At 43.1% G+C, this 14,862-nt stretch overlaps 1 protein-coding gene across 1 annotated transcript in view; it reads right to left on the bottom strand.

Moving 5' to 3' along the window:
• The window catches only part of LOC121460485 (ubiquinol-cytochrome-c reductase complex assembly factor 1), an 87,633-nt gene extending 74,277 nt beyond the window's left edge, over positions 1 to 13,356 (bottom strand). The window contains exons 1-2 of the mRNA XM_041670919.1: positions 13,225 to 13,356; positions 8,598 to 8,702 (exon numbers count right to left, since the gene is read on the bottom strand). Coding sequence (XP_041526853.1) covers positions 8,598 to 8,702; positions 13,225 to 13,248 — 129 coding nt within the window. The 5' untranslated portion in view covers positions 13,249 to 13,356. The remainder of the gene's footprint in view (positions 1 to 8,597; positions 8,703 to 13,224) is intronic.
• Positions 13,357 to 14,862: the final 1,506 nt, after the last annotated feature.

Raw genomic sequence — 14,862 nt, 5'->3', positions numbered from 1 at the left:
ATGAAGGGTTATTTGGTTAAATTGGAATTGTGGGTAGCAGATTAGGGATGTACCTCAACAGTAGAACACTGCCTAAAATGGACAAGACCGTGGGTCTGATCTCCTATACCAGAAAAGAGGGTGGGCAAGGAGGGAAAGGAAGAATGAATGGGTAAGTTTGGGAATTCAGTGTACAAATTCCCAGTAATTTTTTAACTGTCTTAAATTAACTAAAAGGGAGGGGGTAGGAGCTGGGCATGGAGGCACATGACTTTAACTTAATCCCAGGACTGAGGAGACAAAGGCGGGTGGATCTCTGAGTTTGAGGCCAATCTGGTCTACAGAGTGAGTTCTACCCAGGACAGTCTCAGGACAGAGAGTTAGTCCTTCAATTCTGGTTTATTCCAAAAAGAGGAGGGATAGATGGGATTAACAATGATCTTACTGTTTCATCTTAATAAAGGAAAAATAGTTCCTCATTGTGGAATGGTACTGTCCGTATTTCTTTCCAAACAAGGACATTAAACGATTAGTCAGAGCTCCTCTGCAGTCCCGGGACACTTATGCTTTGATTCTCAAGTACCAAGCAGGCTTTGTGAAATACAGACTAAACACAGGACACCTCCCATGACATCACATACATCAGCGTAATGGCCCATCTAGAACACAAAGCACTTAAACTGCCTCCAAGAATGCCGCGTAGCCTGAGCGAGTGTGCTGGGCCTCTCTGCTGGTGTTAGCTCAGACACCTTTCTCTGTGCCCAGAGCTCCACAGCTGTCATATTTCCCTCCACCGTACTTCACTCAACTGCGAAGCACCAGGGCAACACCCCTCTGCTCATCCATAAACACACAAGTACTTTGCAGGCCACCCTCCTTGCCTTTGCTTCTTTCAAAAGGGCCTTTGAACACCTTGATTTTTCATCTTTTCAAACTGAAGAGACAGCAACAAACAAAATTGCCCAAAACAGCTCAAGTATTACTTTGTCAAAGAGACCTTTCTCTTCTTTTGGTTTTTGTTTTCTTGGATAGTTTCCTTTTGCTTTGTTCTGAGGCAGGGTCTCATGTGGTCTAGGCTTCCCCTGCACCACTCTGTAGCGGAGGAAAATCTTGGTTCCTCCAGCTTCCACCTCGCGGGAGCTGAAAGGACAGTGCCCAACTTCCTGAGGTGCTGGGATCCAATGCAGGACTTGGGACACGATGGACAAGCACCAACTGAGCTTCACCCCAGTCCTTGAAGAGGCCTTCCCTAACTACCTTATCAAAAACCACTCCTTCACAACCCATTATTCTCTCCAAACAGTAGCCAAGTCACCTCCTCCACGGTACTCATTATATGCTCAATTAAATATTCACGTATTTGTTTTTTTTCCATCACCACAGTCAAAAAAACACAAGATGGTAAGAACTGCACCTCTCATCAGCGCGTGGCACGTGGGAGACACGTAAATAGTTGCTGAAACAAATCTTCTTTTGCACAATGTTTAATCACCCACCCCCATCATCTTTGACCACATAGATACCACAGACACACGCTTCATTTATCCGAGCTCCATTAAATGCTCAAGATAAACTAGCCCTCATACAAGTTTTGGGATAGAAGTCAGTCTGTGTCCTCTGGGAGCTCATAGTCTTACAAAGCAAAGAAAACAAAAAGGAATTTAACATAAAAAAGCCAGAACCAAGAACCACAATGAAAATGTCACTCACCAGAAGCAAAACACCCCAGTGTCAGGAAGGATGGGGGGCACCCAGAACACTTAGTGACACAAGGCTCATGTGAGGACAAAGAGCAAGCACCACTGGAAAATGTATTTGGTCACATCTAGTTAAGATTAATGGCCAGCAAGCAAGGCTCAGGAAGTCTACATCCTTACCTCAACAGAAGTGTGTGCATGCGCTCACAGGTGCAGTGTCAGGTAAAGCCCCCAAGGAGACACACCCCAAACCAGCAGAAGAGCTTATGAATCAAGGCATGGCCATATAACGAAATACTGTGCACTTAAGCCCCAGGACCAAAAAAGTAAATATGAGAATTGTCAACCATCACTACAAAGAACAGATTTATTAAATCTCTCAAACAAGGCTGAATGACAGCGGACGAGAGACTGCACAAAGGGTGTTTGAAGGGCAAAAGAATCTATAGGACACAAGATAAAGCTTTGTTAACCTTGGTGTGGGTGGTGACGAAAGGGAATCAAGGAGACTTTTGCAAATCTTTTTGTTTTGTTTTGCTTCTGTTTCTCTGTGTGACACTCCTAGCTGTCCTAGAACTGGCTTTGTAGACCAGGCAGGCCTTGAACTCAAAGAGATCTTCCTGCCTTTGCCTCGGGAATGCAGGGATTAAAGGTGTGTGCCACCACTATACAGCAAGACTTCTGCCATCTTGGGAATGTGCTGTTTTGCTGCAGGACAGTCTCCTGTAGCCCAGGCTGGCCTCAGGTGCACTATGTAGCTGAAGATAACCTTCCGAGCCTCCTGCTTCCACTTCCCAAGTGCTAGGACTAGTGGCATGAGACACCACACCTGGTTTATGTGCCACTGTGAACTGAGCACAGAGGTCATGAATGTTAGTCACTCTACCAGCTGACTTACGTGCTCAGCTCTTGTTCTACCCTTGACCTGGATGCTGGGTACAGTTACACTGTAATAATTCACTGAGCTGTACACTCGTGATTTGTGCCTATTCTTCCATTTCTCTCTCTCTCTCTCTCTCTCTCTCTTGGATTTTCGAGACAGGGTTTCACTGTAGTTTTTTTAGAGCCTGTCCTGGAACTAGCTCATGTAGACCAGGCTGGCCTCAAACTCACGGAGATCCACCTGCCTCTGCCTCCCGGCACTCAGCCAAGGTGGGAGCAGGCAAAGCAGCAGCAGTTCAAGGTCATCCTCACCTTGGTGGTAATTTAAGACCAGGCTGGGACACAGGAGTCAACAAATAATATTTAAGTAAATAGTTAAAACAATCACCACCCAAAGGTCTTGAAAGTGAAGAGGCTGCCGTGATGGGAAGGAGGGGTGGGACAGAGACAGCCTCAAACAGTTCTCGAATGCTGCGGGCACATGTGTCTCACTGGTCAGCAAAACTGTAAGCTCCACCAGGGCACAGCCCACTCACACTCCTTTTATTCTCTGCCCCAGCGCTCAACACCATTCTGGGCATGGAATCAGTACTCAATAAAACTAGGTAGAGTTTTTATTCTTCAGCTTTGTTCAAAGAGAAGGACAACCTGGAGGAGGTCCAAAAAAGAACCACAGACTGATCAAAGGGAGGAATAAAAGGTCCTGGAGGAAAGGTTAAAATGAACTCAAGTTGTTTGGCTTGGAGAAAAAGCAACCGGAGAATTAAGGAGTAACTTAGAACAACACGGGGCTGGAAGCCATTGCAGGGGTCTCCCAGGCCAAGGTTTGCACTTCATAGATGAGGAGACTGAGATCAAGGGAGAGGGTGTAACTTGGGGAAGGTAGCTTAGGGAATTTTTTTTTATTTTTGCTTTATAGTGAGGATTAAATTTACTCAAGCAGTATGAGTTTATATGGTAATAAAAATAGCAACTACAGACTGGGTGTGGCGTCACACACCTCTAATCCCAGCACCGAAGAGGCAGAGGCAGGCGGAGCTCTGAGTTGAAGGTTAGCCTGGCCTATAAAGTAAGATCCTGTTTCAATAAATAAATCCTCAGTCACTAAATGTAAGACAGAAAGAGGAAATCAACACAGGCAATACCACTGAAATGATTATTAGTAAGAACCATCAAGAGGATCATATCTAGCTGTCCAATTTGGACACATATCCAAAAGCCGGATCTCAGACCTTTGCACACCAGTGTCTCCATAAAGTTATTCACAAAAAACAAGAGATGGAAGCAATCCAAACATCCAATGAATCACGTGGATAAAAAAGTATGGGATACTATGCAATGGAACATTAGGCCAGGCCTCACAAGAAGAAATCTTGTCACATGCTACAATATGAATGGACAAAGAAGATCTTAAGTTAAGTGAAGCGAGATGATTGCACTTATATTCGATAATTAGGGTGATCAAACTCCCTATTAAAAATAAGGAAAAAGTCTGCTGGATGTGGTGGTGCACTCTCCTGATCTCGGTACTGGGAGGCAAGAGGAGCTTAGTCAAGGCCAGCCTGGTCTATAGAGCTAGATCTGGGAATGCTAAGAAAATTAGAAAATTAGAGCCTATAATGCCAAAAAAGGAAATAATTTACAATTTATGTATTTACAATTTCAATAACAAAAATAAAAACTATCTAAACATGAATAGCATCTGTTCCAGTAAATGAAAAGGCACCAGATATAATTCTATGTATATTTTATATTTGTTAAGGTACTATTTCTTTTTTTTTTTCCAGTGCTAAAGACTGAACCCAGTCTCTCATGCATGCAAAGAACCGACCTATACCCCAGCCCTGGCAGAACACTATGGAAAAAATTAATATGCACACATTTCCATAAAGACTGGAAGGGAACCAGCAGAGATGAAAACACTGACATTTTCAGATTTGAAGTCCCAGGTGATTTTTATTTTCTTTATCACTAAAGTATCATATAATTAAGCAGGATGGGGATGCACGCCTTTAATGCTAGTACTTGGGAGGAAGAGGAAGGCGGATCTCTGTGAGTTCAAGGGCAGCCTGGTCTAGAGTGAGGTCCAGGACAGTCAGGGCTACACAGAAACCCTATCTCAAAAACCAAACTAACAAAAATTGTATGACTTAAAAAGAATTAAGAAACTAAAATCCTTTAAAGAGGCTCCAACATGGTCTACTAAATCCACGTAAAACCTGAGAAAGCTTAAAAAGGAATTCTAGACACACACACACAAAAAAAAAAAAAATTAAGAATTTTCTCGGGTGGACTCTGCTTGCTAAAAGCAAGCAGAGGCACGATTCTTTTAAGAGAAAGTTTCCTGACTCAGTGGTAGCAGCAAAAACTGTGCAGTTTCAAAACAGTGGCTTCCTGGTTCCTCAGAGCAAATGGCTCTGACTCTTTCGGGAGGTTCGACAACAGAACACTTGAATGGGGTTTGTAGGCTCAGGTGATTGTATGCACGCTTGGGGTTAGGAGGAAAGTAGTCAGGCAGTGGGATCAGGTCTGCTAGGATTGCACAGGCAGGAGAGTATGGTGGATTCCCACCACCATACACTTCTAGAAATATTCCAGGCCGTGCACTGTGCTACATGGCAGATTTAGCTTTTACTCAGATAAAAAGGGTTTATATGCTGCACACTGCTTCCCAGAGTTGAGATGGTGAGGATGGCTCCCACTCGGCAGTCTCAGAGGCAGTGAACCATATTAGTCTGGGCGGAGCAAGCAGGCAGGGCCATGTTTGCCCTAGGAATGCCCTCGTTTAGGTTTTTAAGAAGCACTTAGCATTTTAAGAAGCTGTCCTAGTCAGAAAAATATTACAGATAAGCAATAAGGACAGATTCAGACATAAAAAGCCTCTAAATAAGACACAGTATATATTTTTTTTAAGTATGTAGGCTTGGGAGAGAGAAGAAAAAGAGTATTAAGAGTTATAAAAAGAAGTACATATTTAAAAAAAAAATAAAACAGTCTTTAAAGAGACAGAGTACAGACAATCATAGATTAAAGGAGTAAAGACAATAAAATTAATAATAAAAAGTAATAGACTAAAAACAAGCCACATAAAGATGGAATATACATAGAGTCTGGCTTATGTATATTATCGTGTTTTCTTTTAATTATTTGGCTGTGAAGGAACTAAGTACAAAGAGACACTTCATTGTATGGGCTGCTAAAGATAAATCAACATAAAGGTATCTTGACTTCAAAATTTGGGTCTAAGGATTTGTTGCTTTGGAAAAGAGGTTCTGCTTTTGTTTCCACAGAATATGAGAACCTGTGTATTAATACTAGACTAATGTGGTTTGACACCCCTTGCAAAGGCTGCCATGAACATCTACCAAAAATACTTCACCCAACAAAAAGCAGGAAGCAGTTTGGAGAGAACTACACCCAAATTCCCAAATACTGTTTATAAATGTTGGTTTATATTTAAAGAGGGATATGCTATAGAGATTTACATTGGTATAAATCTTGGTTTATTGATACAAATTTAAGGTCATTTTGTTATATGTACATTTCTGCTCTTGATTAAGGTATTGTGTTTGTACAGCTCATTTAAAAATTATGCACAATTTTTAAAGTATAAGTGTAAAATTAAATATAAATACATTAAAATTAAATTACATATAAATTAAAATGTAATGTATAATTAAGAAATATAAGTTAAGTGGAGACAGAGTGGGCTCTCTTTTTGTGGTGGTGGCCAGTTTGCTGAAAATGAACTCTGCTTGAAGGTATACTGCACTCCTTGATTAATACATTCCAAGGCTCACCAAACTAGAGAAATACATTGAAGTGACTGTGACTCTGAATTAGACCAGACTGCTGGAGGCAGGAAAGCTGGCTGTAAAGTGTCAATAATGGGCAGGCAGGTGGAATGTCATTCTTTACAACTGCAGTTCTAAAACAGCTCGTGTATTCATCCATGGAATTGCTACCAAGTGTCTCACAGACAGACTTCGGATCAATCTGTAAGGAACTGACATCAGAGGTGACTGCTTTGAAACTGATAAAGCAAGTTGCTCAACAATGGAACATTTCTCTTTTAGTAAAAAATTAATTAATTAATAAAAAGAAATATAAGTTAATAGATAATCACTTATAATAGTCAACTTTCTAGTCATGATAGTTAGGTTTTCTTTTTTTTTTTGTTTTTTTTGTTTTTTTTAAGATTTATTTATTATGTATACAGTATTCTCAGTACTCTGCCTGCAGGCCAGAAGAGGGCACCAGATCTCATTCCAGATGGTTGTGAGCCACCATGTGGTTGCTGGGAATTGAACTCAGGACCTTTGGAAGAGCAGGTGGTGCTCTTAACCACTGAGCCATCTCTCCAGCCCCCGATAGTTAGGTTTTCTAGAAATATAGAGATATACTTCAGTTAGATATTCTTCAAATCTTTCAGAGACCTTCAGAATGTGGCATTTAAAATGTTTTAATAACTTAGGACTTTTCATGACATGAGACACATCTGCTCCTGGCAGCACCAATTACTTCAACAGGATGATGGGCATCGAAGAGGATACTTATAGAGTTTGTTAGCCATTTGGTCAAGAAACTGTTCTTGCCGGGACTGCTTGATGTTATGCTGTATGAACTGGAAATGCAGGACCCACAGAGACATGACTACTAAACTTGCCTAAAGGTGAGACGATTCTTCGGGGTTCCTGCTACACAAAAAAGTCTGTCAGACATTCTGCAGGACACAGAAGAAAGTAACTGATGGACGTTGGCATTACAAGGCAGAACAGATCTTCAAATTTCCTGCTTCATGCAAAAGTCTGCTAGATACTATAGCTCTGTATGCTGAAGATGGATGCCCCAATGATACAGAAGAAGTTTGGGTGACTGTCCAGGCAGCACGATGTCTCTGTCAACTATAGAGTTTTAGAAGTTGCTGACAATGCACTTCCTGTTTACTTAGGTAATATGATATCCTTCTAGAGTCTTTGCTAAGAGTTGAAAAATAGATATAGTTTTCTTTAGTTACGATAAAAGATAAAGTAGATATAAATATTGCAACTGTAATTCTTGCTTGATACCTGTTTTGTTATATGTAATTTTACTATGTTAAAGTAAAAACCTTCTTTTTTATTTAAACAGAAGAGAGGAAATGATGTGGAAAGTCCTTCTGTATATGTGTTGCTTTAACTGGTTAATAAAGAAACTGCCTCGGCCTGTTGATAGGGCAGAGTAGAACTAAGTGGGAAAAACTAAACTGAATGCTGGGAGAAAGAAGGTGGAGTGAAGGAGGAGCCATGGAGCTGCCAGCTGGAACCTTGTCGGTAGGCCACAAGCCTCATGGTAAAATAAAAACTAATAGAAATAGGTTAATTTAAATAAATTAAAAAAAAAAGAAATAGGTTAATTTAAGATATGAGTTAGCCAGAAAGACACTTAAGCTATTGGCTAAACATTATTGCAAATAATAAAGTTTCTATGTGGTTATTTTGGGGCTGAGCAGCCGGGAACTAATTGGTGGTCTCATACAACAGTCCAGGGTTCAAGACATCACAACAAACCATCTGTCAAAGGTAAACTAAGGCCTTAAATAACCGTGCCTTGGACTTTAAGTTCATAAAGAAAAAGAAGTATGAGAGCTGGAGAGATGGCTCAGTAGTTAAGAGCACTGACTACTCTTCTAGAGGTCCTGAGTTTAATTCCCAGCAACCACATGGTGACTCACAACCATCTGTCATTAGATCTGATGTCCTCTTCTGGTGTGCAGGCACACATAATAAATAAATAAATTCTAAAAAACAAAGAAAGAAAAAGAGAAAAAAAAGAAAAGGAAATATTTTGTCACCCAAAGAAAAGTAGCATAAAATAACTCTACAATGAATAACTGGAAAAGGTCCCTAACAGTAAAAAAACCATCAGGCTGTGACATGGTATCCCAAGCTAAGTTCTTGAACCAACACCATAGAGACCCAGAGGGGTCTCACGGGCTTTTCCATCAGTGTGGTTTGCACATAAATAAGGTTTCATACCAACCAAAAGAACAAACTTTACCTGGGAAGTGCTGGAGAGAGTCCTGTCCCACTGTCTTGGGGTAGGAGATACTGATACCAGGTGGCTGCATATTGGAACCCACTGGGAGATGCTAGTCTGGTTCCTCTAGAAAAGAAAAATGCTATCAGGAATCGTGGAATACACCTAGGTGGAGAATCTTCTAAGGCCAGTCAGACTGACATAGGAAATTCCAGGCCAACCTGGGCTACATAGTGAGACCTTTTTCTCAAAAGGGTTCGGGGAGAAGAAATACATATTCCGCCTTCAAGTTTGGGTCCTAGCAAGAGCTCCTAAACCTCCTGGGATTCAGATATGAGTGTCTTGTCCTTCCTAACAAGTACTTTCAAACTTTATGCCGATGACTTGACTCTAAGGACAGGACTGGTTGGGTGAAGAAACCAATCTCTTAAAGCTTACAATTGCCAGAGTGCCACTGAGTAAGCTAAGTATATTGTTACTATCCTATTCATACAAAAAAAAAATGTGTATCAACAACTCCCCCAATGTTACCAAGTTAATAAATGACAGCTTTAGTATTAATACTGGAACCCAGGTAGCTACCTCCAGAACCCATGCACATTTTTTTAAAGATTTATTTATTTATTATGTATACAACATTCTGCCTCCATGTATGCCCACATGCCAGAAGAGGGCACCGGATCTCATTACAGATGGTTGTGAGCCACTATGCGGTTGCTGGGAATTGAACTCACAACCTCTGGAAGAACAGCCAGTGCTCTTAACCACTGAGCCATCTCTCCAGCCCCAACCCAGGCACATTTAAGAAACCAAAAGAGAACAGTTTACCTTGAAGTCCTTCTAATTCAAATCTGGAGGTAGAACTATTAGTAAAGTTTCAAACCAATTAAAACAGCATATTGGGGGTGAGGGGGTACTGGGGTGGCACTAAAGAGACAATTCAGTGGTTCAGAGCACTGGGTGTTCAAACACTTCTAGGGGTCGATTCTCAGCACCCACATGGTGGCTCAGAACAGCCTGTAACTCCAGTTCCAGGAGATCTAATGCCCTCTTCTGGCCTCTGCTGGCACTTGTACTCCCCCATGTACTTACACATGAATATTTAAAAAAAAAATCTTAAAAAAATATATCATATTTGAGCTGGCACTATGACTTGCTGCCATGCCTCCTGAGTGGGGTACCCTAGCCCCTTTGGCGGAAGCAGAGCTAACCCCTTTGAGTACTCTTCTGACCTCTCCACCATGGTGTGCATGCTCACAAACATGAAATTAAGCACGTAAGCAAATAAATATAATAAGGTCTAGAGTCATCCTTTAAAAAATTAAAATTAGCCGGGTGATGGTGGCGCACGCCTTTAATCCCAGCACTCAGGAGGCAGAGGCTGGGGATCTCTGTGAGTTCGAGGCCAGCCTGGTCTACAAGAGCTAGTTCCAGGACAGGCTCCAGAGCGACAGAAAAACCCTGTCTTGAAAAAACAAAACAAAAAAAAAATTAAAATAAATTTAAAAAAGGCAGGCATTGATGGTACATGTCTTTAATCCCAGCACTAAGGCAGCAAAGGCAGGCAGATCTCTGTGAGTTCAAGCCTGGTCTACAGAGTGAGTTCCAGGACAGCTAGAGCTACACAGAGAAATCCTGTCTTGAAAAACAATAAAGAATGTGTAAACTACAAACAGAACTTCCAAAAACTATTCCTTCAGAATAAAATGAAAGGATGCTAAATGGGCTGACAAGCTGGCTTAATGGTTAGAAGCACTTGTTCTTGCAGAGAAACTGGGTTCAGTTCCCAGCGCTCACATGGCAGCTCATGGCTGGCTGTAATTCTGGTCCCAGACTTCCACTCCTAGCACCATATAAACCAGACATAGTGGAGCACGCCTATAATCCCAGCACTGGAGAGGCGAAGGAGGATCTGAGTTGTAGGTTATACCCAAGTTCAAGTTCAGCCTGAGGCACTTAAGACACTGTCTCAAAAGAGAAGAAATCATCACCATAGAAACATAGTTCTTATTAATTCTTGACCAAATCTAACAAAATCACTAATTTTAAAAATTTGGGGCCAGTGAGATGACTCACTGGGAAAGGGCAACCAGAAGGCCTGAATTTTAGCCCCGGGACACACAAGTTAGGAGACAACACCCACAGTTGTCATTTGACCTCCCCCTCCAGGGCAGCGTGAGTGCAGTCACACACACACACAAATAAATCAGACCTCTGAGGTCAAGGTTAACCTAGTTTAAAGGGCAAGTTGTAGCCAAACCTACACAGAGAAACTCTGTCTCGAAAAACCAAAAAAGGGAACAGAGGAAGGAAGGAAGGAAGGAAGGGAGGGAGGGAGGGAGGGAGGAAAGAAAGAGAAAGAGAAAAGAGAAAAAAAAGAAAAAGAAAATCTGAGGCACCAGGCAGTGGTGGCACACGAATATAATCCTAGTACTCAGGAGGCAGAGGCAGGAGGATCGCTAAGATCAAGGCCAGCCTGGTCTACAGAACAAGTTCCAGGACGGCCAAAGCTACACACACACACACACACACACACACACACACACACGACTCAAAAAAAAAAAAAAACAAGAATGAAAATCTGAGGCTCAGAGAAGTCAGATGCTTACTCAAGATTCCGCCTATTGCAGGTGGTGGAACCAAAACTCCCCTGCTACTTTCCAGATCCTTAAGAGGTTCACTTGTGCGGATTTGTGAAGGCCTTTCCAATTGCAGTGCCCAAGCCAAATCCCCCACCCAACCCTGTGAGCAATAAACACCTACTACAGATTTCCACTTTGAACTAGCCCTAGGAGAATTATCATAGTGCATCAAGCTCTGTTACAATGTACAAGAAAACCTAAAGAGATTTTCTTTTGTTTTTGTTTGTTTTGTTTTTCAAGACAGGATTTCTCTGTGTAACAGTCCTGGCTGTCCTGAAACTTGCTTTGTAGTTCAAGCCTGCACCTGCCTCTGCCTCCCAAGTGCTGTGATTAAAGGTGGGCACCACCACAGCCTGGCTCTAAAGAGATCTTCTTTATTTAACATTGCATTTTTGTTCCAAGAAAGATAAATAGGAAATAAAGAAGCCCAACTAATAGAGGGCAGTTGAGAGGTGGGTTTTGTGGATGCTGTTAACAAAGAAGAAATGAGCCTGTAATAATTCCTATGCTCAGGAACAAGAAATTTAAGAGAGCTGGGCACAAATTTCCAAGGCAAATCAAGGTGTACATTTCAGGTCTCCAGCCCAATAAATTTTTGTTTTCTATTTCCCCAAATTATCTGTCTCCAAAACTAATTTAGGGCTCAACAGTAAATTCCTTATCTAGCATGCGTGAGACCTTGGGTTTAACCCTCAACATACACACACAATTTCTAATAGAACAATTGCCATTCCCTCAGCCATTCTCAGATCTTAATTCAGCTTCTGTCTCAGCATCTGGAATTACTTCAGCAAATGAATCCTTCTAAGGCAACAGGAAGACACCTCAAACTAAATTTCCTGAGCAGCAACTTTGCACTTTGCTAGGGCGGCAAGGAATGCAAGTAGAGAATGTGGTTATTCACATATAAATTACTAAAAACATATAAAATAACAATTCAAAAGATAGCCAAAGGCGGGACTGCTACATCAAACAGTGCCTTGACCACGTTTTGCAAATACCTGACGAAAATTACAAACTGGCCCATGCCTTGGTGACTAGGAACTCTGTTGTCATGTTCTTGAACCGTACTGGAGTCAGGAATGACTTTCTCAAGAGGATTTAAGGCCAAATCTCAGGAGGGACGTGAGCTCCCCATAAAGATTAGAAGGAGTCTAGAAATCTTTCTTTTTCTTCATTCATTCATTCAACCAGTGTTACGTTGTACCAAATATTATCTGTACTAGACAGTGAAAGTTCCAGGGCCGTTTCTCCTGAAGCTTTTGCTCTGATAACTATGCATTCCACCGAACTATACGAGAATTCATTTAAAGTCTCTGAAACAAACCTAAAAAAAAAGCCCGTCATACAGTTCATGAACCGGGCAAGGGGCTAGAGATTGAAACACAAAAAGACTCACAGAGACAGAGACACAGGTCATCCTTGAAACAGGAATGCCCCCCAAGAATGCCCCCTTTATTGTGTCCAGGGGCAGCTTAGACAGGGACAGCCACGCCCCAGGCAAACGCACCAGAAACCATTCCCCGGCCATCAGGAACTCCTGAGGGTCTCATGCTCAGAGCAACTGTAGGCACTCAGATAGGGAAAAACAAGTTGTTTACGAGAAATTCTGGATCTTGGAGGTTCGCAGCTCCCAACAGACAAGGAGACCCATGTCATTTTTCACGTGGACCTGGAACCCCCAGTATCTCATACTCAAGGTCACATTGTGACAGGCGTGGACTAGACGCCCCCCAGTCCCCCGCGACTCCAGTAAGTGCTCCCCGCGCTCTTCTCCCAGAGAGTGATCCTCATCGCATAAAGATCCGAGGTCACTACCTTCTAAAAAAAAAGCGGAGAAGCCAAGGCCAAATGAGGGAAAGAAGAGTGGGAAACTGTGGAAAGGCGGCCACGCAACCGAGCTGTGGCACAGACTCCCCCACTTCTCCCCTGCTCTCCCGCCCCGCCCTCTCCAATCCCAACCTGGAGACGGGTGAGCGTCTATATAAAAGTATTCCTGCACTCACAAGGGCTCGCACCAGCAACGCCATGTTCCCCCGCGATCATTTCCGGGTGAAGGGTGGGCTTCCGGAATCCCGGTTGTCACCACCCCCTCAGGACGCTGCCCTCTTGCTAAAGGTAGTCGGGCGCCCGCAGCGCAGGCGTAGACGTCGCACTGCGCACCCGCGGTTTTCCCGCCCTGGATCTGAATGGGTTCCAGGGCGCGCGTCTCCTCGCGGGTCTTATGTCCCGGCTGTGCGTCACAAGGGTTCAAGTTCTTCCCCCACACCGCCTCCTGGACCCCGGCCCCACATCCCACTCACCCTTCGGTAACCCCTTGACAGCCCTTCCTTCCCTGACTCCACCCTCAGGAGACGACCAGGCTGCAGGGGACAGGACCTCGGGCGTCCCAGTAGTTTAAAAAAGCCCAGAAGTCTGAGAACCTAAGAGCACAGTCCTGGTAAGCCTGGAAAGGAGGTTGTCACTTGCCAGACCTGACGCCAGGCAGAAGAGGGACTTGGGGCTCGTGGTTGGCTAATTAAAAGGAGCGTCTTTGAATATTGATAGGAAAAAATTAGTGAAAGAATAGCCTGGCGGTGATGGCCCACGCCTTTTATTCTAGCACTCGGGAGGCAGAGGCTAGCGGATCTCTTGAGTTCAGGGCCAGCCTGGTCCTCATTGGGGCTACTCAGAGAAACCCTGTCTGGGGCGTGGAGGCAGAATTAGTAAATGAATAGACCCGGAGGCGAAGAGCTAGCGGTTCAAGCACTTCCTCTCCACTCTGTCAATATAGAGCCACTGAGTGTTCCGTATGTACTGGACACCGTCCCGTGCCTGGTAACGCTGTGGCTCTCATGAGCTGGTGGGGGAAAGTACGGGTAGGTTTGTCCAGGCAACTCCTAAGAAAAATAAAAACTGATAAATAGCTAGTAAAAACAATAATACGTGCAACTACTTGCCCTACTTCGCCAGGAAAAGCCTATCTGAGGAAGTGACATAGAAAATGGGATTCGGGATGATACTTTTTTTTCTTTTAAACAAAATTTCTTGTAGCCCAGGCTGACCTCAGGCTCTCTATACCGGAGGCTGGCCTTGAAGTCCTGACCCTCCCCTGCCTCTGCCTCCCAAGTGCTAGGATTACAGGCTATGAATGACACTGTGCCCAGCCGGCAAATTTGCTTTGGTTTTTGGAGCAGGTCTCACTATGTAGCTGTGGCAAGCCTGGAACTCACTGAGAACCAACTACCCCTGCCTCCCGACTGCCTCCACATCTGGCAAAATTCTGTATATTTATCAAGTTTGTTTTTAAATGTTTACATGCAGAATGACTAAATTAAGTTTATGACAGGGCAATACAAAGCAAAGTTTCCTCCATCTTGTTTTCAGTCTTTTTGTTTTTTGAGACAGGGTTTCTCTGTGTGACAGCCCTCCCTGTCCTGGAACTCACTTTGTAGACCAAACTGGCCTGCAACACACAGAGATATGCCTTCCTCTACCTCCCAAGTGTTGGGAGTAAAGGCCTAAGCCACCACTCCCTGCAATCCATCTTGTATTCTTGCTGAGACCATTTCAGGTTTAACTATAATTTGATCTCCTAGGACTGTACAGTAAATGCTTTATATGCACTAAACTATCTTACTGGCCTCACTATATTGTTTGTTTGT

Source organism: Microtus oregoni, unplaced genomic scaffold, assembly GCF_018167655.1.
Source record: "Microtus oregoni isolate MIOR12 unplaced genomic scaffold, Mior012 000020F_ref0000438, whole genome shotgun sequence".
Taxonomy (NCBI): domain Eukaryota; kingdom Metazoa; phylum Chordata; class Mammalia; order Rodentia; family Cricetidae; genus Microtus; species Microtus oregoni.
Note: the sequence above shows the minus strand (reverse complement) of the source record. Positions and strands in the feature narration are given on the sequence as shown.